At 41.2% G+C, this 24,643-nt stretch overlaps 6 protein-coding genes across 8 annotated transcripts; 4 read left to right on the top strand and 2 right to left on the bottom strand.

Annotated features, from left to right (window-relative positions):
• Nucleotides 1-97: 97 nt before the first annotated feature.
• LOC114427986 (uncharacterized) lies at nt 98-1,710 on the bottom strand. The gene is made up of 2 exons (XM_028396259.1): nt 1,596-1,710; nt 98-1,198 (listed from the first exon to the last, which is right to left on the bottom strand). The coding sequence occupies exon 2, from the start codon at nt 1,187-1,189 to the stop codon at nt 302-304; it is 888 nt and encodes a 295-aa protein (XP_028252060.1). The 5' UTR covers nt 1,190-1,198; nt 1,596-1,710; the 3' UTR covers nt 98-301.
• Nucleotides 1,711-3,980: 2,270 nt separating this feature from the next.
• On the top strand, nt 3,981-11,207 carry nek9 (NIMA related kinase 9). 2 transcript variants are annotated; one of them, XM_028396254.1, is made up of 23 exons: nt 3,981-4,409; nt 4,842-5,019; nt 5,091-5,146; nt 5,221-5,291; nt 5,384-5,489; nt 6,154-6,285; nt 6,365-6,475; nt 6,564-6,628; nt 6,700-6,750; nt 6,833-7,025; nt 7,106-7,250; nt 7,324-7,524; nt 7,700-7,746; nt 7,838-7,999; nt 8,092-8,200; nt 8,296-8,457; nt 8,563-8,730; nt 8,820-8,873; nt 8,969-9,153; nt 9,237-9,389; nt 9,485-9,589; nt 9,678-9,731; nt 9,827-11,207. In XM_028396254.1, exons 1-23 carry the CDS (start codon nt 4,224-4,226, stop codon nt 10,010-10,012), a joined length of 2,880 nt encoding a protein of 959 aa, XP_028252055.1. In that variant the 5' UTR covers nt 3,981-4,223; the 3' UTR covers nt 10,013-11,207. The 2 variants fall into 2 exon arrangements, with proteins under 2 accessions (XP_028252055.1, XP_028252054.1); XM_028396253.1 differs by having other exon boundaries at nt 8,820-8,879.
• A 212-nt stretch (nt 11,208-11,419) lies between these two features.
• LOC114427779 (zinc finger C2HC domain-containing protein 1C-like) lies at nt 11,420-12,504 on the bottom strand. Its single transcript, XM_028395995.1, has 2 exons — nt 11,623-12,504; nt 11,420-11,518 (listed from the first exon to the last, which is right to left on the bottom strand). The coding sequence occupies exons 1-2, from the start codon at nt 12,502-12,504 to the stop codon at nt 11,420-11,422; spliced, it is 981 nt and encodes a 326-aa protein (XP_028251796.1).
• Nucleotides 12,505-13,240: 736 nt separating this feature from the next.
• On the top strand, nt 13,241-14,215 carry acyp1 (acylphosphatase 1, erythrocyte (common) type). The gene is made up of 3 exons (XM_028396261.1): nt 13,241-13,304; nt 13,492-13,579; nt 13,805-14,215. Exons 2-3 carry the CDS (start codon nt 13,499-13,501, stop codon nt 14,018-14,020), a joined length of 297 nt encoding a protein of 98 aa, XP_028252062.1. The 5' UTR covers nt 13,241-13,304; nt 13,492-13,498; the 3' UTR covers nt 14,021-14,215.
• Nucleotides 14,216-14,974: 759 nt separating this feature from the next.
• On the top strand, nt 14,975-20,223 carry mlh3 (mutL homolog 3 (E. coli)). 2 transcript variants are annotated; one of them, XM_028396251.1, is made up of 12 exons: nt 14,975-17,787; nt 17,939-18,040; nt 18,142-18,221; nt 18,321-18,425; nt 18,511-18,595; nt 18,679-18,747; nt 18,827-18,935; nt 19,273-19,432; nt 19,515-19,538; nt 19,617-19,695; nt 19,787-19,938; nt 20,043-20,223. In XM_028396251.1, the coding sequence occupies exons 1-12, from the start codon at nt 15,225-15,227 to the stop codon at nt 20,109-20,111; spliced, it is 3,597 nt and encodes a 1,198-aa protein (XP_028252052.1). In that variant the 5' UTR covers nt 14,975-15,224; the 3' UTR covers nt 20,112-20,223. The 2 variants fall into 2 exon arrangements, with proteins under 2 accessions (XP_028252052.1, XP_028252051.1); XM_028396250.1 differs by lacking the exon at nt 17,939-18,040.
• A 224-nt stretch (nt 20,224-20,447) lies between these two features.
• On the top strand, nt 20,448-24,396 carry fosaa (v-fos FBJ murine osteosarcoma viral oncogene homolog Aa). Its single transcript, XM_028396255.1, has 5 exons — nt 20,448-20,562; nt 21,711-21,836; nt 22,463-22,690; nt 23,020-23,127; nt 23,222-24,396. The coding sequence occupies exons 1-5, from the start codon at nt 20,542-20,544 to the stop codon at nt 23,888-23,890; spliced, it is 1,152 nt and encodes a 383-aa protein (XP_028252056.1). The 5' UTR covers nt 20,448-20,541; the 3' UTR covers nt 23,891-24,396.
• The last annotated feature ends 247 nt before the right edge of the window (nt 24,397-24,643 follow it).

Here is a 24,643-nt window from a genome sequence, read left to right as displayed (position 1 = left end):
TGCTGTGTTATGGTGGGAAGACATGTTACATGTAACAAAAAAATAAAACAATAAAAAGCAAAGTTTGACAAAGGAGACAAAGTTTTTTTTTGGATGCAAATGAGAATTTATTGAACAGGAGAAATTCATCATGATCAGAAAATAGAGTGTGATTAAACAGTGATTAAAGTGATTTAAACATTTCACCATTATTTCTCAGTTATATGTAAAACAATCACCAAACTGATTAAAGTGTATTTTCTTTTTATTCATTTCCATTTCTCCTTAGTGAGCATGCTCAGTTGAGTCTCCATAATGACTCTCAGCTATAAAAACACAGGTACTCACTCCTGCCTTTGGTGCCTTCATTGAGATTTTTTCTGATGACCTGGACCCCTGCTCTCTCATATGACTCTGCAGCTGCTGTGTTGACCATCACAGTGACAGCCTTGATGGGGCTGAAGCTGCAGTCATCGGCCTTGTACCACAGGAACACGTTTTTTCCTAGAGTACCCTCATTGAGATTCATGTTCACTGGTTTATACTGCTGATTCTGAAAGCTCTGATACTCGTCATCATTGATAGAAACTTGCAGATCTCTGAGGGCCTTCTGCTGATCTGTGGTGAGACGATACCAGATGTAGATGTAGGAGCCTCCTGCACCTCTGTTGGTGTTTTCATCCACTCGGATGTAGCCCTGCTGGAAGTGGCTGCTGTCCACGTCAAAGCTATCAGTAGCAATGAGGTCACAGATGTATGTTGGTTCCAGTCTCTTCACCCACAGGAAGATCCAGTTCCCTCCAGCATTTCTGTTCAGGTCACAGGCCAGCTTCTCATAGCCCAGCTGGAACCTCTGGGCTTCATCTGGCTCTTCTGTAGAGACATGGATGTCCTCAATGGGAATGTCGTAATGGGAGGTACCTTTAAAGTACCACAGATAGATGTTGTCTCCTCCTGAGCCTGTATTGAGGTTTTTGTCGACCCTGTGGTACCCTGCCTCTCTCAGACCCTTGCCCATGTCATCAGTGAATGAAAGCTGAATCCTTGTGACTCCTGGACAGCCACTGCCTCTTTTGTACCACAGATAGATGTTGTTTCCTTTAGCTCCTTTGTTCAGATTAACATCAATTTTGCTGAAGCCCTGGTCACGGAACTTAGTCTCCTGGGTGTCATTCAGAGACACTTCGAGCTGAGTGATATACTGGGACATGATGGGTTCCTGTGTTAAAAAAAATATTAAAAAAATCATAACAGTCAATGAGCATTTTTTCACTGAAGTTCACATGACTGAAATTTGCATTTAATAACATTGACTATGCATATTTACACATGATGTGGATAAAAAATCTCTTCTAGCGCACTAATAGAAAGCTGCTTCACCAAATAAATAAATATTAAAAATGATCACATCATTCCTTTTATCTGACAGTTGTCTATTAAAAGTGACATTGTGAAATTGTTCTGTTTATCCAATAGCAGCACTGGAAATGTGTAAAATTCATGTTAAAATACTTTTTTCCCCATAGTTAATCTAATCGTGTTTAATATTATGTTAAAGAAAATGTCATCGAAAATTAAAAGACACAATAGACAATCTTTATATAGTGACTACTTACACTTCTGCAGAGTAGATTGGGACTGATTGGATATGTGTGACCTCTTGGCGACTGACTGCTGCTATTCTAACACACAGTACCCTGTCTTTATACAAGCCCAGACTGTACCCAGCCCAGACCACAATTCACATGTTGTGAAATCAACACATGATTAGTTGTGGTTTATTCATCCTTATGCTGAGTGAGCATTGGTACTGTTACAGTGTCGATTAATAAAAATGTTCCTTCCTTAAAATAATGTTGCACTACAGTCTATTCGTCAACAGTGGCCATACCACACCTGAAGATACTATATAATTTATAATGTATTGTTAGCTGCTGTATGGTGCTTCGGTGGCAAAGAGCCAGAGCCACAACGCAAACCTGTCAGTTTACATCCCTGCCCTCACCTGTCCATGAACCTGAAAGGAATTGGTCAGGCTCGATCTCAGAGATATGACTATGGAATCTAAAAGAGGGACAACTGAGGAGAGCCAGCTGAGGACATATTTAACTGGAGAAAGATACATATAGGCTCAATTGTTTGGAGAATGGGTGTTTATTGTGTGTCTTTTCTTTGTTGTTTCAAGGTTCCTACAGTTCACAGAGTGTAAAGAAAGCACAAAAAGCAAGACCAGACTGCTTCTCCGTGCTTGGACTGTAAAAAAGTAGCAGGTGTATGAGAATGAGTGTCTGTCCATCTATCAGTATAACCTTTCTTTGTTTCTTTGTCTTATTATAACATACAAGGGATATGTGTGTGTGGTGGCAAATACTAAACCTTTTTCAAAGTCATTGAGCTTCATCAAGGAAAGAAACTGATTAAAATATTTTTAATGCAAAGAATTGATTTGACATAAAGTGACACATAAGGAAATAAATGTGAAATAAGTGAACACTATGGTCTGCTCATGTGATTTTATTTTCCTTATACTAGGAATTTTCAGTTCCCGTGGTTTAGAACTTGCACATATGACAAGAAAAATGAGAATGTTTATTAACATAAAAATTTGCTTCTGCCTACTTTTTTAGAAGTGGTCTGCAGTAGAAACCAAAACTTGACATGGCGACACACTCACTTTCGCTTTCTGTAGACTATTATATATTATTATTTTACTGATCTTTTATAAAGGCACTGCATATCAAGTTTTCACTCAGACATTCCTCATCAGGGCACTGCACATATCATACATATTGTGCATGTATGTTATATGTAATGCCACCTGGCTGAAAAACCTATATGCAGTGCCTTTATGTAAGTCTATAAATATACAGTGTGGTTGCCTTTACTGTTGGAAGTCCTCAGACCTCAGGCTTCTTTGCCCAAGCCTTTACCATAGTTTGTGAGGAGACGAGCCACCGTGTACAACTGATTGATGCTCACAAAAACCTGTAGGGTGTGCTCTTTGACTTTGTGAATGGAGTGCTCTACATGCACCATTAGAAGTGCTACAGCCTGGGTCTCCCTAACCTCAGATGAAGACATTTGAGGCCTGCCAGAGAGGAAGGCTGGCCTGTAAACCTCTGTCTACCATGAGAGCCATTCCAGGTTTGAGCAGGTTGAGGGCACCAGATTCATGGGTAATCTGTTTGTCACAGAATTGTGACTCTAAAGCACAAATTCTGTCAAAAAAAAGGTTAAAAAGACTTTTTTGTGCGTCTGGGGGTGACACTTATATGTGCCAATTTTCATTATCCTGTGTCAAACCGGCCAGAGGGGGCGTTAGGGGGCGCTATAGAGCCATTTCCCACGTGCGTTTCAAAAGTCTGCAAATTACAACATTTTTTTGGGCGAATGAATTTTTCTACCAAGTTTGGTGAGTTTTTGAGCATGTTAAGGCCTCCAAAATGCGATCATTGACGGAGAAAGAAGAAAAACATTTCAAAAATAAAAAAAATTATTGAATATATACAAATACCCATCAGCGTTTTCCACTGCTTTTATACATATCATATTTTCATCCACAAATGTTTTGACAGAAATTATTCATAAAACATATGATTGAGTTTTGAGCAATGTGAGTCGTGTTTGGCAGTTTCCGGGTTTGAGCTGAAGCAAGGATGGTGGAGTTGTCGGTGTGTTGTTGTCTGTTTCCAAGGCCAGCTCATTTTAAACACACATTACGTGTGTATTTGTTAACGCAGACCCACTAAAACTCTTTAAGCGCAATAACACATACAGCTCTGCATTAGATCGTGCCAGACAACGCCGCGCTATACTTTCGTCTTGCTAACTTTCTAGCAACGTCAAGCTGACGGACACAATAGACGAGTAATAATCTCGGAAATGAGCTCAATGCTCTTTCATAATAAAAGCCCTCACATTGTGTATAAAAATAAAACTTTTATTTTGAAATTAAGGAGAAAATCTGGCCGAACGTCCTTATTTTTAATGGGGCGTACTTGACACGAGTGCAACTACTACAGTTGCACGCACTTTGCTACGTACGTTGTTTGTTTCTGTCATTGTATGCTACACCTATCTTTGTGGCAGCTTAGCTGCATTTGCTGCACTTTAGCAGGTGTTTTTGTTAGCCGACGAGGCTAACATGATAGGTGTCTGCACGGGTTTGTAGAAGTCTTTCAGAGAGTTGACGTTAGGCCTGTTCGGGTTATTTCCATCACTGGCTAACAAGTCCGTAAACAGAAATGTCACTGGAGGACTACGAGAGACACTTTGACTCGCTAAATTCGGATTTGGGCGGCGGGTCTGTGGTCAGTGAGCGATCAGCTACAAGCACGTTTAATGGCGAAGAGGAGAAGCTGCACTACATTCCTATCCGGATCCTCGGGAGGGGGGCGTTTGGTGAAGCAACTCTGTACAGAAGAACAGAGGTATGTTAACAACACACGGACAGTTTATGCACGAACACATTCTCCCTTTGTTATCAGAGTTCCTGCAGCGCAGAAACACAGTTGTAGTAAAATATCATATGATGTAACTTTACCAGGATAAATGACTTGCTTAAAGGACTACATTCTGTCTCCTAAGTGAAATAGTATGTGCCAACTTGCCTGAATTGCTCTCTGTTCCTCTGTCTTCACATTCTTGAATGTGAGAAATTCTTGCGTGAGAGCAAGATAAATGACTTTCTCATGCCTATCTTGCTTCCTCACCATCTATTATAGCCTTACCTGTCTGCAGGAAAAGGGCACCCCTGCTGATTATTGTTGATTATTGGTCACGTTTCCTGTCTTTCTGTCCAGCAAAGAGCTAGCTATCACAGCACTACCTGTGCATTTCACCCACTCCTTTCACTTCTATAGGACAACTCTCTGGTGGTATGGAAGGAGGTGGACCTGAACTCGCTCTCAGAAAAGGAACGCAGAGATGTCATGAACGAAATAAGCATCCTGTCCATGCTAGAGCACAACAACATCATTGCCTACTTCAATCACTTTATGGATAAAAACACTCTGCTCATTGAGTTGGAGTATTGCAATGGTAAAAAAAACACACGCTGAAGATTTGATTGATAGTTTGGATGCTGTGCTAAATGAGCCTTGTCCTCGCAGGAGGAAATCTGTATGATAAAATCAACCAACAGAAGGGAAAACTCTTCACTGAGGAAGTAAGAGGACACCCTTTCTGGTTGTTAATTTTAAAAAAAAAAATCTTGTCTTAATCTGTAATGTGTGTCTTTAGGTGGTCATATGGTATTTGTACCAAATCGCTTCAGCTGTGGCCCACATTCACAAGGCAGGGATCTTGCACAGGTAGGATGTTCGTGCTCTTATCAAAGGTACATGCAAGCCAGATAATGTTTAAACAATGACCTTTAAGATAAACTCTATTTTTTTTCTTGCAGAGATATAAAAACTCTCAACATTTTCCTGACCAAGACTGACCTCATTAAGTTGGGAGACTACGGCCTTGCAAAGAAGCTTGACTCTGAGTTTTCAATGGCAGAGACTGTAAGTTGTGACTCCCAACAGTTTGATCAGAAGATATGGTCGAGTAAAGCTGTTAAATCATCTGTTCCATCTGTTGACTTTGGTGTAAAGGTGATGCAGTGTCATAGCAAACATTTTGAGGTTTAAAAAGACAAACAACAAGACAAACAGGGGGATACTAATAAAGGATTATCTTATCTCATCTCTTACATTTTACACCTTTAGTTTTAGTTGTTCTAAAACAACCAAGAGTTGCAGCAGTTTGTTCCAGGCACATAGAGAACACAGAATGGTGTGGCTTCACCATGTTTACTTTAATTCAGAGAACAAAAAGCAAGATAGTCAGATAAACTGAGAGGAATACATTTTGTGTCTAAACCATTTAATGCTTTGTAAACTAACAGTAGTATTTCAAAATAAGGTTGTTTTACGCCAAGAAGCCACTGTAAATATCTGAGAACTTTCCTGGGTCAGACACAAGCAGCATTATGAGTGACTTTTTAAAATGACTCAAGTTGAATGAAAACAAATGCATGAAAATATTTGTCTAGATCATTGAGCCATTGAGGCTCTTAACCTTTGATATACTGTATGTCTTAATTTTGTCCATGATTATGATTGCTGGCACAATTTGTCATTTTCACTAATTTTTCGTTATACACCTTTCCTTCCCTTGTACATGCAGTGTGTGGGAACTCCATATTACATGTCACCTGAATTATGCCAGGGAGCGAAGTACAACTTCAAATCTGACATCTGGGCTATGGGCTGTGTACTTTTTGAAGTATTAACTCTCACAAGAACCTTTGATGCAACGGTAGGTTTGCCAGCTTCAGAGTAATGAAACATTTGAAACTTCTGAAATTGTATCACTCACGCCATTTATGTCTGTGCAGAACCCACTGAACCTCTGTGTAAAAATAGTCCAGGGCAACTGGACTATGGAAGTGAACTCAGATGTTTATTCATCTGCACTGATAAAGCTGGTGTATGAGTGTCTGGATCAGGTGAGTGAGAGGAATAATTAAGAGTGTATAATACTGTCTGTTAAGCAAGTCTTTGATTAACTATTCTTGCAATCTTTTTGTGGTGCAGGATCCTGCAAAGAGGCCCACAGCCGAGCAGATTCTAGAGCTGCCATTCATCTTTTGCTGTCGACCGTAAGAATGTTTCTTTAGTAAGAAATTCTCTTAGTTTCATTTCATCACTTAATATCTTCACTCTGCAACAGGGAGCTTGAAGAGAGAGTTGCTCTGCTGAATTCAGCAATGAAGAAACCAAAGTAAGTTGACAGCTATGATCCGACTGTCCTTAATAATTGTTATGCAGAGTGTAACTGGTCTGTTGCCATATATGTACCATAGGCTAAGTACAGCGACTGAGACACCTGTTGCTGTGGTTACTACTCGCTCGAGAGAGGTGTATTTCTGGGGTGGAGGGAAGTTTACCCCTCAGAAAATGGACACATTCAAAGGGGGCAGCAGTGCCCAACATGTGTGTGCAGGAGAGAGCCACTTTGCAGTGGTGACGGTGGAAAAGGAGCTGTATACCTGGGCTGTAAGAACTAATTGATCAATCAGAAGTACAGCATCCACTTGTTGTTGTCCTGGACTCCAAAGAGCTTTGTCAATTCTCAGAATGTCCAAGGTGGTGCCAAGATGGTGGGCCAGCTGGGTCATGGAGACCAGGCATCATACCGACAGCCAAAGAAGGTGGAGAAACTCCAAGGCAAGGCCATTCGACAGGTGGCCTGTGGGGCTGACTTTACTGCCTGTGTCACTGGTGAGTGTAGAAAGCTAAAACAGAAATTCAAGAAATTCATTTTCAACTAAAAATTGTGCTACTTCCATTTCAGATGAGGACCAGATGTACATGTTTGGGTCTGATTATTATGGCTGCATCGGTGTGGAGGGCGAGATGGGGATGGAGATTTTGGAGCCAGTGCTTCTGGAGTTTTTCGAGGAGCGGCATGTCCGCCAGGTTTCATGTGGAGACAACCACGTGGTGGTGCTGACTCAGAGTGGGGACATTTACTCGTGGGGCTGTGGAGAATATGGTATGTACGTGTGGTTGTTTTGAGCTAATGTTTGCCGGCGTTTGTGAGTTTGCTTTTGTTTTTATAATTGTAGCCACCAGGTGGAGACAGTAACTCTTAAATAATTAAATACAGTGAATATTCCCAGCCAAATTTCCTCCTTAACTCCTCTCTTCTGTTTTTTCTCCTGCCTCAGGGCGTCTTGGCCTGGAATGTGAGGATGACTTCTCTTCGCCAATGCAAGTAAGACTCTTTTTTTCTGACATGGCTAAACCCAAACAGGAGCCCCTAAGACTGAAGGTAGCTCTGTGTCTAATGTCGGTTTTTTTTCTAGGTAGAGATTCCTAAAGGTGCCACCATCTCCTCTGTGTTCTGTGGCAGTGATGGAACCTTCTTTTTGACAGAGACTGGTAAAGTCCTGGCATGTGGAAACAATGAATTTAACAGGCTGGGGCTGAATCAAGGAATCTCTGGTCTTAAACACCACCCTGGAGAGGTACTTGGTTATAGTTAAAGTACTATAATAACAGCCTTACACTGATGAAGGTATGTTCATAAGCTTCTCTGTTTTTATGTACAATACACCAGGGTTACCAGGGAATCCCATACATCACCACGCTGACCTTGGTAAAACAGCTGTCACACTTTAAGATCCAGGTCATTGCTCCAGGGAAGACCCACACAGCTGCCATTGATGGTACAACAAAAACACTCGTGGAAAACAAAGTGGAAAATATCACAATTTCAAGGAGGTGTTATTTCATGTATGATGCATGATGTCTGGTTTTGCAGAACGTGGTCGTCTGATCACCTTTGGCTGCAATAAGTACGGGCAGCTGGGGGTGAAGAACTTCAAGAAACACCAAAGTGTCCAGGTCCTAGTCGGACCATTTGGAGGGAAGACAGTGACCAAAGTGTCTTGTGGAGATGGGTTCACTATTGCAGCCACTGAAGGTAAGAACAGTACATGTAGTCCAGGTGTGGCAACAATATTAAATACATTATAGTTTTATATTCTGTGACTTCAGTGGGTATATCTGGATTTTTTTTAACCTGCAGACAATCAGATTTTCGCATGGGGAAACGCAGGAAATGGGAGACTTGGGATGCCTGCTGATAAGGGATTTGGTTCAGAGGTTTGTCCTGCCATGCCAAGACCCATCTTTGGTTCACTCCACCATGTGCCAGACCTTTCTTGTCGTGGCTGGCACACCATTATTATAATGGGTCAGTCATCAGAATCAATACACACTACAGACATTACAACATATAAAATAACAAAAATATTTTATTTATATATTTTTCTTTTGTTATAGAAAAAGTGCTCAACTCAAAGACCATCCGCTCAAACAGCAGTGGCCTTTCTATTGGTAGTGGTAAAGGCAGTTTTTGTCAGATTTGTGTATAGGTTCATGTGGACTGATTGGTGGTAAATGTGCATTTCTCCTTGTGTGTGTATGTTTAGGGCTGGGTCATGAAGCTTCAAGATCTACAGTAGATCTGGACATAGAACCTGGTTCAGAGACAGAGTGTCGTGACAGGGGTCTTGGTGGTACAATGGAGGTTAACACGGATTGCTTGATGGAGACCCCAATGATGTCAATGACAAATCAGACCGGGGACAGCTCCTGCCCTCTGTGGCTTAGAAAGGTTTGTTCCTGTCAACGGTGTGTCATAGTTTGAATCACAAATTAAAATGCAGTCACTAATTGAGAGAGGTTCTCCGCCAACAGGAGCTTGAGGACGCTGAGTTCATCCCGATGCCTGAAGACTCGGAGCTGTCTACTCCTGACCTCCCTTCTATTTCTGAGAGCGTAACTCTACCATATGAGGAACTGAGAGAGCTTAAGGCCGCGGCAGCAGCAGTCAGTAAAAAAGACCTATCGGTAATACCATGAATACTGCAGAATTTCCACATCAAGGAATATTTCAGTTAAATGTATCCATTCCATTCAGACTTTTATCTCTGTTGGCTCTACAGACTAAGCGAATGAGCTGCAATAAAATCAATGGATTGGGAGAGGGTGCCATCTGCCGAAAAGGAGAATCGGGTGCATGCTGCAAAGCAAGTAGTGAGGTGGCACAGGTATCAATTGTACACACTCAGCAGTGTACATCATAAGATATTAAGTGTACTCTATAATGGCAAATTGACAGTAGATCATGTTTTGCAGCTGCAAGAGACAATCGCCAGTCAAGAGATGCGGATTCAGATGCTTGAAAAGCAGGTGATTTTTTTTTTGCTTCTAAATCCATCCACTTTGGAGCAGACTGTAATCAATATGCTTTAATAACCGCTAGCATGTATTGTATCTGTCTCTAGGTCCAGGAGCAGCAGAAGGAGAATGAGAAGCTCTGGGCAGCATTCAATCGTTTAGCGCTGCAGGAAGCTGGATGTGACAATAATGGAAACCATCGCTCTGATCCTGTGCCTGGGGATGGAGGGGGAGGAGGAAGAAGAGGCGGATTCACACATCACGGAGGCCGATCAGCTGGTGCCAGCGTGTGAGACCTGCATGTCGTGGTTATGGGATTGTTACGAGAAGTGTCAAAACTTGCTGGTTTGTAGGGAGGTAGAGGTTCGGTTAGAGGTGCAGCAGAGACGGTGTCCTCATTCCCACTCAATGGTTACATTATAGTATGTTTAACAGAGTGCTGAGTAGCATGATTACATTTTATTGCATAATGTATAACACGTTGCACACTTGTTCACCTGGGTGCGGTGATCTAATTTCTCCAGAGACTGAAATGTTGGCTGGATTCAACATGAAGCATCAGACCTTGACAGCAACTGCGAGGGACAGTCTGATCACAATGTTACACCGCAATGTGAAGCCTACATATTGGTGGTGTTATTGTTGACTCTTGGTGAGGTCAGCGTTGAGGCTTTAGTCCCTCAGACTTTAGTATTTATAATACACCAGTTTAGATCAGCTTAACCAAATAGGAAACAGTTTCCTAATGTATCCAAAGTTGTTTTCTTTTTTTAAGTAGTGAGATATGAAGATGTGTTGGCATCATCTTCCAATGTGAAAACAGAACTTTATTATTGCATAACTTTGAAAAAATTTTAATTTCAGGTGTTTTGAAAAGTGCCTAATACAATACAGCCTCTTAACTTTTTCATATTTATCACACATTTTAGCAAGCATATCTAAATTATCTCATGCAAACATCTATTTTCAATTGCATGCTGTAGTGTCATATTAAGAGCATTTGTGTGAAACACCAAACTACTGATTCATTTTTTAAACAAGTAGGTTATTTTTCTTCTTACTGTCTTTAACCTTGAATTCTTGCAGCACATGTAGTTGTGTTTTCTTTATGTGAACACTTGAAAAGTTTTCTCATGTGGCCTTTAAAAGATTTATAATATAGCTGACCTTGCAGCTATAATATCATTTTTTTTTTACTTTTTTGTCTGCCTTTGGTACCTAAGCCATTTTGTTTGTCATTTGTGAAACCAAATATGTAACTGCATCTTTTTTAATGTCTGTTGGGTGTGTTTATTGTGTGTCTTATATTTGTGTAAAATCCCTAACCCATAACTCGTGGTCAGATGAGCTGTCAGATGTCAACAGGGTAACACTGGCAGCATTTCATGCAGTAAATGCAGCACTGTATTTTACAAAGCCATTGAAGCTAGAATGAATGCAACTATGACAATGTTGTACCTTGGGTGAAATATTTACTGTTGCTTTATATTTTGCGTACAAGCCATAAATAAAACCAATAGCTGTATTTCATTACTTGTGTGTACTGTAGGTATTTCTATTTAACAATCTCAGATATGAACATTGACACAACAGCAGATTTACAAACTTCTTCTACCAAGTGACTAAATGAGACATAGACAGTAACTAGATCATGGGTGACTTTGGTGACACCTGAGCGTCTGTTGCTTGTTTGGGTCAGCTTACTTGAGTTGCTTTGACTTTAGGGTGCCAGCTGGGAGTTGGCTCCGGTGTAGATTGCTTATGTTTCCCTTGTAGTTTCGTTTTTTTGTCTTTATGTCCTGGACAAAAAGATGTTAAAACAGTGTCAGGTTCTTGTGTATTTAGACATGTATTACAAAGTAATTAAATGTGAGTTTCAGCCTGTGGTGACACCTATACTTACATTTGGTGTCTCACTTCTTGTGTGAGTTTTTAAGAACTCCCCCAGATCTGACCCCTTGGTCCTATGAGCGTAGGAGTTGTAGACTTGACGATGCGACTGTTTCAACTTTTTACAGATTTGGACATGCCTCTCCAATCTTTCTCTTACAAACATTCTGCTGCAAATTTTGCAAGGAAGACTCTGGATACTGACAACTGTGCTATCGAGGAGTTCAAATTCAGCTTGCTGTGGTCCGCTACGTTGAACAGGATTAGACTCGAGAGGTTTTCCTCTGTGGTGTTCTGTGGCCATCTTCAGAGGGGTGTCTTGTTCACTAACTGAGCAGTCAGTCTCCAGATGTGTTCCTTCTCCATATATCTTTTCCTGTGTCTGACCTCTATCCCTCACAGAGGCCTTACTTTGTTTGTTGTGTTTTGTTTTCTCTGCTTCTCTCCAAATGACATCATCCCTTTCATTCTCTCTTTTTCTTCTGCTATGCTCTTTAACATTGTGCCATCTTGATGGGTTCAGTTCCACACTTACTTCTTGCTCTTTGGTCTTTATGGTCGGATAGGTCTCTTCATGTATAGTGCTCATATAATCCTCAGTCTGCTGCTCTTGTCTTTTCTTCACTTGTTTAAAATCTCTTTGTCCTCTATCCTGCATCAACATGTCCCTGTTTCTCTCAGGCCTGTCCTCTCTAGTCTTTTGGTCGTCACCTGCAGCTCTGTCCCTCTGGATTTTTTGTCTTATTTGTTCTTCAACCTTCCAGAGCTTCTCCTGTAGCATGAGCTTTTTTTCATGAATTTCTCTACTCATCTGCAGATCTGAACCAGGCACTCTGTGTGAATCTTCCTTTGAGTGGCTGAACTGTGGATCTCCTGGACGTGTTGAAACAGTCATTTTTTCAAAATCACGCAAGATTTGCATCCTGAGAGGTCTGTGGATAACAGGCTTGGTTGGAAATGGGGGGTCATCAGCAGCATCTGCTTTCCTATTAGACACAACACCATGCTGTGCATGGCTGTAGACATTACCATGTCTTTTTCCTGCAGTGTTGTATTGCCTTTGCATATTTAAGCAATGCATAAGCAATTTCCCCCTGGATTTAATCAAGTGTTACTGATTCTGATCGTGTTGTGCTGCTGTTCCATAGATTCAGCCTCTGTCCTAGATGTTGTCTTAGATGTTTTCTATACTGTAAACAAGCAGAAACTAAAATAAGGCTTAAAGTCAATGTAATTTACAGGTCAGCACTTTGCAGAATACTAAACACCTAGCCTTACAAGAAAACATGCAAGAGAAGTATTATAGGCTACATTACTGGGGTGAGAGGATTAGAAAATAAAATACTTGCAATACCTGACTAATAGGCTAGTCGTTAACAAAATAATACAATTAAAAAAAAACTCAAAATGAAGCTCCTATTTACTTACCAGTGTGGATACTTAATCGGTTGTTAACGCAATTGGCCAAGAGTTCGGTAAACTTTCATACATTTACTTTATCTTCGTATAAATGTCTTTATCATTATCTGATGCGACACAGCTGCGTTTACGTTTGTTGCCTAGAAACCAAGTTTCTAAGCTATCCTTTGATTGGTCAGTTAAAATCATCACTTCCGGTAGTGTAGTCCCGGATGTTTTAAACTCGACATCGTTCGGAGCCGAGGGATCGTGTCAAGGCTTCCCAATAACATTCAGGTAATTTACATGAACGACAGTTAGCTTATTGTCTAATACGTATTATATGTAGTTAAGACAGTTAAGTATTAAATTATTATATTGTGTTAGCATAGCTTTTAGCCAAAACGTAGTGCCTGCAATGCATGATGGGTTTGTAGCACAGGCGATGCGGCACCAAAGGACTCTCTTGTTTCTCTGTTTTTAGGTCCAATATGTCCAATGAAGACCTAATTTCAGTGGATTATGAAATTTTTGGCAGAGTGCAAGGTGTATTTTTTCGGAAGTACACTCAAGTGAGTTTGACATTGGTCTGCTTCCCTCATTAGCTAAGCATGACTGACTTTTGCTGGTAGTCAATGTAGTTTTTAATGATAAGCAGTCTGTCCAACAGTGTCATAGCTTCTGAGGCTCACTTATTATAAGGCTTTCTGTATAGTTTTACCTATTTGTATGACTTCTCATCTATGTCATCCCTGTCTGCCATGTTCACCATTATAACTATCAGTGTCATTTTCCAGGCTGAAGCGAAGAAACTTGGCCTGGTAGGCTGGGTCCAAAATACTGGAGCAGGAACAGTTCAGGGTCAGCTACAAGGTCCGCGTGGCAAGGTGAAAGAAATGCAAGAATGGCTGAGATCCACTGGGAGCCCAAAGTCACATATAACAAAGGCAGAGTTCAACAACGAGAAGACGGTTGACAGCCTAGAACACTCTTCTTTTAACATTGTAAAATGAAATAACATTTGGACTGTGCCTGTGATAGTGACACTAATAATAATAATAATAAGCAGATATCTTATTTATTTAGATTTTTTTTTATTGGTTGGATTTTAACATTTGAATGACTCAAATGAAAAACGTGTGTAATGTGTCATTAACATCCACAAAATATGTATTTACAGTAATAAATGGGGAGTTCATTTAACAGGGTTCACATTGTTTGAGTTTTATTGCAACAAATATAAGTGGATGTTTCCGTATTTTACAGCCAGTTGTAAAATATTTTATAGGTGTGGTTGCTGCAGGCATCATCTGCCTGCATAAAAACAAAACAAACAAAAACAATTCTAAAGAGCCTGATAAAAGGGTAAAATACTTATTGAAATACTTTTTGTCTTGTGTAGCACCTAAACAAGCCGGTTGTTGTAGGAACATGATTACAAAATTGTGAAAACTGCCTTAAATAGATCACTGTGGTCATTGTGTGTTATGTCTTTATGGCAAAATTGATGACAGCTGATATTTTTAACGTTGTGGTTTAATATGGATGGGTACATTAATTATAGATATATATATTAATGTAGTTAATGTGGATTTTTGCCCGGGTCTGAAATAGCACACTTCGTACAGTAGGTGGTGGTAAACATACCAAGCTGCCCCGTAACAACAAGAAGGCAGTGGGAATGATGCGTTTGGCGGACATTCGGAAATCAGATTTTCATATGAAAGCACCCTGTTTAGCCAAACAATTAGGAGTCTGACCACTGGTATTTGTTACATAGCATGTATGTAAGTGGTGTTAACTTTACCAGACATTTTTGTGGACATTCTCGTGTCACCAGAGCGTTTGTTTGACTGTGTATTAAAGGTAAACTCCGACGTAATTTGAACGCAGCTGTAGTTAGATCCGTCACACCAGACGATGGCAGTATTCGCTTATTCTGTTAGCAGTACATGGGTAAGGTCTTCTTCTGTAGCTCGTTGACTGTAAACAGTAGCTGAGCTATTGTTGGCATATGTGTTTTAGTATAATTTTTTATCACGTTTCAATGTATTGTGAAGCTCGACTTTTGACATGTTTGCTCAAGGGTTTTCGTTGGAACTAGTGAAACTAGCTAGCATTATATACGTTAGCATGTTAGCGACGAGCAACTATTTTTGTACTTTGCAGTCGATTCTAACAAGTAAATGACTCAACTTCCAAAAACAGCAGAATTAAATGGTCGTCATGATTAAGTGTTTACCTAGAGAGGTTCAGGGTAAACTGCGTTCCGGTGTTGCCATTCCCACCCTTCAACAGTGCGTGGAGGAGCTGATTCTAAACAGCATTGATGCCGGGGCAACGTGTGTGGGAGTCAGGATGGACATGGAGGCATTTAAAGTTCAGGTAATCGACAACGGTGCTGGGATGAGTGCTGAGGACATGGAGTGTGTGGGAAATAGATATCACACGAGCAAGTGCAGCTCTCTTGGAGACTTGGATAACCTCAAATGGTACGGTTTCAGAGGAGAAGCTTTGGCAAGTATAATTTCTTTAGCCACACTTGTTGAGATCTCATCTCGGACCAAATCATCAGTGAAAACACACGTCAAAATTTTCAAAGGCGGTAAAGGCTTGGATGTCTTCGAAGCAGAGGCTACCCGACCATCTGCAGGGACGACTGTCATCATATGTAACTTCTTCCATAACATGCCAGTCCGGAGGAAGAGGGCCGATCCTGTGCTGGAGGGTGAGAGGATCCGACATAGAGTGGAGGCTATTTCACTGATGCATCCCTCTGTGTCCTTCACTCTGAGGAATGACTGCACAGGAGCCATGATGGTGCAGCTTCCGAAAGCCAGAAGCACCTATCACAGATTTGTTCAGATACACAGCCTTGAGCGAGCAGAGAAACTAGGAGAGATCAACTTCAAGCACAGACAGTTTGAAGTGATTGGTTACCTTGGCCGAGAAGGACACTACAATAACAGCTTACAGTTCCTATATGTAAATGAAAGACTGCTACTGAAAACAAGACTCCACAAGTTGCTGAACTTTCTCCTGCGCAGACTGAGCTGTTCGAACCAGAAAAGCGACAGTCCAGATGGGCACTCTGTAATCAGAAGTCCAAAGCACAAGCGAAGCCAAGAGATGTATGGAGTGTACATCGTCAATATCAAATGCTCCTATTCAGAGTATGACATCTGTCTTGAGCCTGCTAAAACTCTCATAGAGTTCAAAGACTGGGACAGCATTTTACTCTGTATTGAAGAAGCAGTGAAGGCTTTCCTAAACAGGGAGAACTTGGTGTCTGTTTTTTCTCAGGATGACTTGAATGGCTGTGTATCTCCAAAAAAATTCTTCGCTGACAGAACAGAGGAAGCAAACAATAGTAATCAAACAGGTGGCCAGTCCGCTACTTCTACACTGGATTGTAGTGTTGGAATGAAGCTGGCATCTGAATCTGTTCATCGAACGTGCACAGATAAAAGTCCTGAATCTGTCCTGAATGAGTGCAATGCAGCAGAGTCTGAACAGTCAAAACAAAAACAGACACATGCAAATGAGTTGGAAAAGATGCACAGTGAAACATGTGCAAGGGAAGAATGCAGAGACAAAACACCATGTGATATGGATACAGTGCAGTCTGCATTACATAATAATGTTAATGAAGAAAAAGAGGCAACATTAACTAAAGCTGGGGAAGAGTCTGAACTTGTACAAATGTCATTTGAACCAGAGTGTGTACTTTCCAAAGATAGACACATAAACATGTTACCTCAGACAGGTAATCACACTGCCTCAACCTGCAATGCCACTTCTCTGCACAGGCACCACCAGAAAGCTCAACTTGATTTAGGCTGTAATCAGATAATACATAGTGACAACCAATGTACAGGCAGATTTGGACAAACTTTTGGAAGTAACAGAAAGATCAGTCTGTCTGATCCATACATACATGAGAGTCTGCAGACACATGACCTTTCCCAAACCAATGCAGCATCACTCCAAGAGGATTTAGCAGCAAAATGTGAAGAAAAAACCTCAAAACGCAAAATCTCACTGGATGATGGATGGGACAGATCATTTCAGAGAGGAGAATCAACTTCTAGTGTCCCCTCAAAGGTTCCCAGAATAGTTTCTTGTGAGAAATTGTCAACATATAAAGCATCTGGATCTCTTGACAAGTTTAGAAGACTATATGTTAAACCTCATGGACTGAAATTCAAATATCAGAAGGATTGTTTAAAAAACACTAGAGTTTCTCAGGAAGACAGGATTATTTTGAAGCCTCAGAGTGCATCAGTTTTCCCAAAAGATATACAAGATGAGAGTGTTTCACAAACACAGGAAAAACAAGAAACAGAAAGTCCACCAGCCCTCTCAGTCAGCCCCATTAAGCTACAACCAGCCATAGCTCAAAGTGGAGGTAAACCTAATTTGAAACAACACAGAATAGAAGACTCAGCAGTGTTGCTAAACATGTCCGTGACTACTACAAAGAATAATACCTATCCCAGGAGTAATAACAATGGTATCCAAGATAGCAACAATAATGACAATTCCTGTGACACCGCACCAAAGCTTCAGCTAGTCTCAGAAGTCAATGCAAATCCTGAGGAGGTAAAGGAAACCGCAGCAAGTGACTGGCTTCATCACTATGACACATCTGTTGGAAAGACAGTCTATGTCAACAGAGTGACAGGGCTCAGCAGATATGAGGATCCAGCTGCAGAGGAGACAAATGTTTGCTGTACGTCTGATGTCACCAACATGGCAGTTAGTGTCATCTCTGAAATGGGTGAGTTTACAGACGTGATACATGCAAATTTCCACCACTGTCACACTAATAACACAGAAAATCTGCCCGTCATTTTAGAAATGTTGTGTTCTCCTGTGGATAGAGTGCAGGCTTAGACTGTACATTCATGTCCCTGTTTCTTGAAATGTAGGGATGGAATACAGGTGTTACCCTTTTCAGTTGGATCTAGTTTTGCCTTTCCTGCCTAAACCCAGGCCAGAAAGAGTGATTAGCTCAGGCAGTGACTATAAAGGTATTTCACACACATATCAGAGTGTAGAGTGTAAGGGCCCAACACACACAATGTACGCAAAGTTTATGTTTGTGGTCACGTCATGTGGTTTCTCCTTACAGATGATGATGGCGAGAGCTCAAACTCACTCTCTTTACTGTACTCAAAATGGAAAAATCCTGTGTTTGTCCGCCCTCCTATGGTAACATTTTTTACATTTGTATTCTTGTTTGAGATGTTTGTACTTAATGATGTTTAAGGTAATTAAAATCTATTTCTTTGTTTTTGTATGCATCATTAGGTTGGTGTGGACATTTCTAGTGGACAAGCTGAAGGACTGGCTGTGAAGATCCACAACATCCTGTTTCCATATCGCTTTTCTAAGGCCATGATTTCATCAATGAAGGCAATTTCTTCCTCTGACTTTGATCATTTCTTCGTATTTTGGCAACCTGGAATGAAATGATGCTATGAGGCTGTTGTGCTTGTAGGTTATTCATCAAGTGGATAAAAAGTTTCTCGCTTGCCTTATCAATACAAGAGATGAAGAGCCAGTGGTACATACTGAAACTGAGGGTATGGGCAGAAGCTTTGAATATGTTTTGTTGTTTACAGATTGTGTATTTAAAAGTTTTTACATTATCTGTTAAAAAACCCAGGAAACCTTCTGGTGCTGGTGGATCAACATGCTGCACATGAGAGAGTACGACTTGAAAATTTAATCGCAGGTAAAGAAAACAGTGGACAATAAAGGATTATTTAACCAAAAATTTGTCATTGGGAAACTGATGTATTGATGTGTTGTAGATTCATATGAAGACAATCCAGATGCACTGGGGGAAAGACGCCTGTGTTCATCAACCATTTTGCCACCTCTTGAGATCAGCATAACAGACGATGAGCTAAGACTGCTGAGGTTGGATTTCTACTCTACCAGTTTGTTTGAGCATAGCTAAATACGAAGAGATGCTAGCATTTATTGAGTATAGAACAAGTCTGACTGACACGCAGGGGCATTAACAGATAGGCATGTGACAAACAAGCAAGAAAAAAACTCAGTCGAACATGTTTTTTTCCTCCTAAAATTGATTTAAAAAAATGGGCAAGTGGAAGAACTGGAACAAATTCTGCAAGGGTCAGATTGAGATGGCCAGACAGCTGGCTCGGAGCATCTCCAAAACTGCAGCTTTTGTAGGGTGTTCTTGGCAGGTAGACAACTTGATGTTATGGCTGATCGTTGTATCTCCCTGCAGATCTTGTCAGGCACATTTGAGGAGTCTGGGCCTGGAAATTGCTTTCCCACAAACTGCAGATACAAAAGTGTTTGTTGGGAAGGCACCGCTGTGCTTTATAGAAAAAGAGAGTAATGAGCTGAGGCGGGGGAGACCATCTGTTATCAGGCCTATTGTTGAGGTAAGACTTTCAAACCCTCATTTAAAAGTGATTTACCTTAGTGAGGCTGTTAACGCCTGTGCTTTGCTTTCTCTCACATCAGGAGTATATCCGAGAGCAGATTGAGGTAAGCTGGATCCTGTCCGGTCACAGTTTGAACTTCTGTGCTTACTGATCAATAAAAGAATTTCTTCTGTCTTTTCAGTTACTTCACTCAACAGGTAGAGTGAGGGGAACGTTGCCTCTAACTGTCCTGAAAGTGCTTGCCTCACTAGCATGCCATGGTAAAGATGAATTATTTCCCTGTGTTATTTTTTTTTTGCTGTTACAATTAACCTCACATTTTTGACATTTTCAAACATGCATTATAAACAGGAGCCATCAAATTCAACGAAACTCTGACTAAAGATGAATGCCACAGCTTGGTAGTGTCCTTGTCATCCTGTCAGCTGCCTTTCCAGTGTGCTCATGGCCGTCCCTCCATTGTTCCCCTGGTAGATATCCTTCATTTGGACGAAGACCAGAAGGTACCAGAATGTAGTAGCACATCTGAAGTGTGGACTAAATGTAGGATTCAGAGTAATTTGCAGCACAGCAATCTGATGGTGACTAAGCCTTCCTGTCCTTGCAGGACTTCCAGAAACCCAACCTCAAAAAGCTGAGAAGAATGTACAAAGCATGGCAACTATATGGGAAATAGAGAAGTGTTATATAAGCCCTATATTGCAATGTGAAGGGATATGTACAAAAAGCTTTACAGTGTTGTAACTCCCCAGAAAGAGGAAATACTAAAATAAACTGTGATGATCAAATGTGATGCATCATCAAAAACAAACAAAAATGCAAAAAAATGCAGTAAGTAGTAATGTATTTGTAATAATATTTAATAATTTTTGGAATGTGTCTGAGATCAGAAATTACCCATAAAATAGTATTTAATTGCATTTTTTACATATGGACTTAGGTGTTGCTGCAGCTTCCCCCACTCTTTATTTATTGTGTAACTGTTGACACCAAAACACATCTTGTAATTTAAAAAAAAGAAGAAGATATTTTTGTACCAAGGCTCCTGATGGCTTTGTTTTAGAGGACTGATACTGAAGGTGACAGTGGTCTCAGTGGGGAGACAGATGAGTAGCAGGTGGGTGAAGGTAAGATTATTTTATTTTCTTGTACACTTGTACACTGCATCTGCCATTTGTATTTGTGGAATCTAAACAAGTGAAAGGTTGATAGTTTATGTGTATATAGGGCTGTCTGCCGTGTGATGCGTTCATGCACCCTCAGACAGCACAACATGATGTAGCTCTTTAGTTGTACGGTCGGTCTAGCAGGGCAGCTGTCAGATGCACACGCGCTGTGTAAACGTGCTGCCGCTGCTCTGTTGTTGTGATTGGAAGTAAAGGGTGGTGATGATAATGCTGCTCCCGTTCAAATGGCTCTCCTCCTTCTCCTCCTCCTCCTCCTTCTCCCCCACAGTTCCGGGTCATGTCACATGACTTGCCCGCCCCCACACGTCTCCGCTTCAACATCGCCTCTCCCAAGTAAACAATTCAGCATCATTTCATTGTCAGCCAACAGTCTGATTCTCTGAAGCAGAGCGATGCCTGTCAGACAGCTTTGAGTTTCATAAAAATTTAAATACGTGCACTAACGACTTAATTGCGTGATTAAATCTATGAGCTATATTTATATATATATATATATATATATAAAATATATCGTGCCCAGTCGACCTTGGGATGAAATTAACTTCCACGTTAGGCCTATTAAACACAATCATTCCCAAAACGCATATTTTAGGCTTCATTAAATAAACGCATCAGAACATATCATTTTAAAAGAAATGGTTACATATGAGTATTTATAAATAGTCACGTTTTCACCCCATATTGCATAAATAACAGCCGATATTTATGAATGGGAGTAAGGACTGCTACACGCGGTGTTCATTCGGCGACAAAGTCGCGACTACATCTGAGTAAACCTGTTAAAATGTCTGTGATGGAGGACACATGCTAGAGGATAAATGTCTAAATAATGCTCCTTCACAACAAAATGTAGGCCTGCGTGGCTGTCAGGCTGACCCCCCCTCCGCGGATGGTACAGTCTTGGTTCATTCATAAAATTCTAGCAGAGCATAAAAGGAGGGGCTTGCATTCTAGTCGTCCAGTTACCAGGTATATACCTGGAGAAAAGACCCGAGCCGCTCTTCCCAGCGGAAGGCCACGGTCGTATTTGTCATTGATCAGTGCACTGAGTGTGTGTTTTTGTTTTTTCCTCCGTGGTGTATCATAAGAACCTGACGCCTGACATGGATTCAGACTCTTCCACCTGCAGGACAGAGTCTCCTGTCGGGACACTCTGCCAGAAGACGCCAGAAGAGGCGAGTTCTCCAGCTTCCTCCTCAGAGAGCAATGCAAAGGTATGAATGGCTTTGTTAATAATTTATTCAACATGCAACCCAGAAAGGGGGGGGGGGGGCATAAACAGACTGAATGTCCCCCCCATTTTATATGTGATCCACAGACTGAATGCTTTTCATCTTCGCGGTGGGGGGAGGGGGAGGTGGAGCTGATTGATAAGATTTTAATTAACTGGATGCGCTTTATTTTTAAACATCGTCTCTGATAGATTTACTGTAAAGATGGAGCAGGGATCAGAGCAGGTGCAGATGTGTGGCGGGGTGGAAAAATAGCCCTGTAGATTGTGTTGTTATGATTCCGACGTCCTGATACCATATGTGAGCGTGTCGATGCAGCGGTTCATTGAGAAAAATAAATCCATTCAGGAGACTCCACAGCATCTCTGCGTCAGTGTTGACGTCAGAAACAATGATAAAGTCAAATATTGATCTGGAGAAGGCTATTTCTGGTGGGGTATATTTCAAGAAATATAACACATGCTGCCTACTCTCTGTTTTTAGACCATTGACATGTGATTTTTTTAAAAAAAAATAGATATTGTTCTAACAATAAGATCCACTTGAAATAATTAAAACAAAAAAAATCCTTATTGTAGTCTTCATGTCAATTATTTCCATTTTTTCAGGAGGTCTGTCAAGACATGAACGCTCAAGACTCCCCATTTGTTCCAACAGTTACAGCAATTTCCTCCACCCCAGATTTCCAGTGGATGGTCCAGCCTACGATTATTACATCTGTCTCTCCGTCTCTGGGTAGCAAGCAAGCCAATGAACCACAAAGCTCTCAGCAGGCAACACCCAAAGCAGGCGGGAATAAGGGGAAAAATGCTGCCAGAAAGGGGAAAGCAGAACAGGTAGGTTAGCTCAGATGAAGTCCACCTGCTATTGGATAGAATGGTCAATAGTGTCAATTTGCATATGTCAATCTGATTTCCTGGTGTGCAACAGTGCTGGTTGTGCACGCTCCTCCGGTGCCGTATGCAAGCTGTGTGCCTTCCTTAGTCAGTCAATTTATATTCAGGTCACAGCAAGTCTGCAACAATGGTCTATTTTTAGACGCATTGCAGCGAAACATGCTTTTGCCATTCTTCAGAGGGAGAACTGGGAACGGATGCAGTGGATTAGGGGATGAAATGGCTGGAATCTTCAAGGTAATAACTGAATCACTTCTTTTGCATGCCAGCTGTCTCCAGAGGAGGAAGAGAAAAAGAGGATAAGGAGGGAGAGGAATAAAATGGCCGCAGCAAAGTGTCGCAACAGACGGAGGGAACTCACAGACACACTGCAAGCTGTAAGTAAACAGTGATCCATTTATTCAGCTGTCATTTGCTCCTACTGTTGTGTGTTTTCCGGTTGGATGATTTTGGATGTTGATCTATCTGAAGGAGACAGACAAGCTGGAAGAGGAAAAAGCAGCCCTGGAGACAGAAATAGCCAACCTCCTGAAAGAGAAAGAACGCCTCGAATTTATCCTCGCCTCACACAAACCCATATGCCAGATGTCAGAAGAGCTTGAGTCTATTTTCCAGGAGCCCGCAGGGTCCCCAGAGCTACCACCCAGTCCAGACGTGGACAGACTTCCAGAGGACGGCACCCAGGAAGCTCCTTCACTCCAGGACATGGACATCCCCAGTGATCCGTCCACAGCCATCTCTGGGAACTCCAATATCTTGCTGTGTGCCAGTGCTGAAATCAACATCTGCGATCTGGAGCCCTCTCTGGACATTAAGGAGGGGCTGCTGGACAATATGTTACCCAGTTTGGAGGAGAAAACTCCAATGGAGACAGCTCGATCCGTCCCAGACATAGATCTGAGCAGCTCTCTTGGAGTCTCGGACTGGGAGACTCTGTACAAGTCTGTTTCCAGCGACCTGGAGCCTCTCAGCACTCCTGTGGTGACGTCCACCCCCACCTGCAGCAGCTACCTGTCTGTCTTCACCTTTGCATGTCCCGAGCTGGACTCTCTCACAGAGGCACTAGACAGCCATAAAGGTGGAGGCAGCAAGGCTGAATCTGTCGACATCCTCAACTCTCCAACTCTCCTGGCCTTATAATTGACAGAGGGAGGTCATCCGTCTGATGTCTCTGGTTTCTCTGTTTGCAGGTCCCTGACTTTGAAATGATATGAACAACAGTACGCTGTAACACTTCAAGGAATACATTCATGAAATGTCTTGTGTGTGACTAAGCAAACATATAAACTGTCTCCAGATACATAGCCAACAGAGTGATGTAGCTGAAAGCATGGCTTTTAATTTAACAAAGGGGGGCTGAAGGAAGTTCTGATTTTAAAACGCATGCAGAGAAATTCCAAATAATTTTCAGAGCTCATATACTATATCTGATCTGTTACTAGATCTAAGGTGTAACGTGGAATTTAATGTAACAGTATGGTTTTGTGTTTTAGGTGTCAATAGTGTATCGATTGCTGTAAATGTTGTATTCATCTATGTTCAGTACCTGCATACCTCAATGTCATCAACTGTGCTTTGACCTCATTGTTAAGATGTTAAGAGTTTTCCATGAAAACATCCAGTGCTATATATATAAATATATATATCTTATCAAGATGTAACTTATGATTTATTTTTTTACCTTACAGATTTTGACTTATTTGTTAAAATTTAAAGATAAATAGGCTGAAAAAAATGGGCATTGATTGCTTATCTATGCTGCTGAATAATTCCAATAAATCCAAGTTCACAGTGGTGAATGTTTGTTAATCAATTCCATGAAGTTGAAACAAAGATGCTGGAAGCAGATGTTTTGGATATATGTGTGTGTGTGTGTGTTGCCTGCAGTTCAGT

This window comes from Parambassis ranga, chromosome 22 (genome assembly GCF_900634625.1).
Source record: "Parambassis ranga chromosome 22, fParRan2.1, whole genome shotgun sequence".
NCBI lineage: Eukaryota > Metazoa > Chordata > Actinopteri > Ambassidae > Parambassis > Parambassis ranga.
This window is presented reverse-complemented; position numbering and strand designations above follow the sequence as displayed.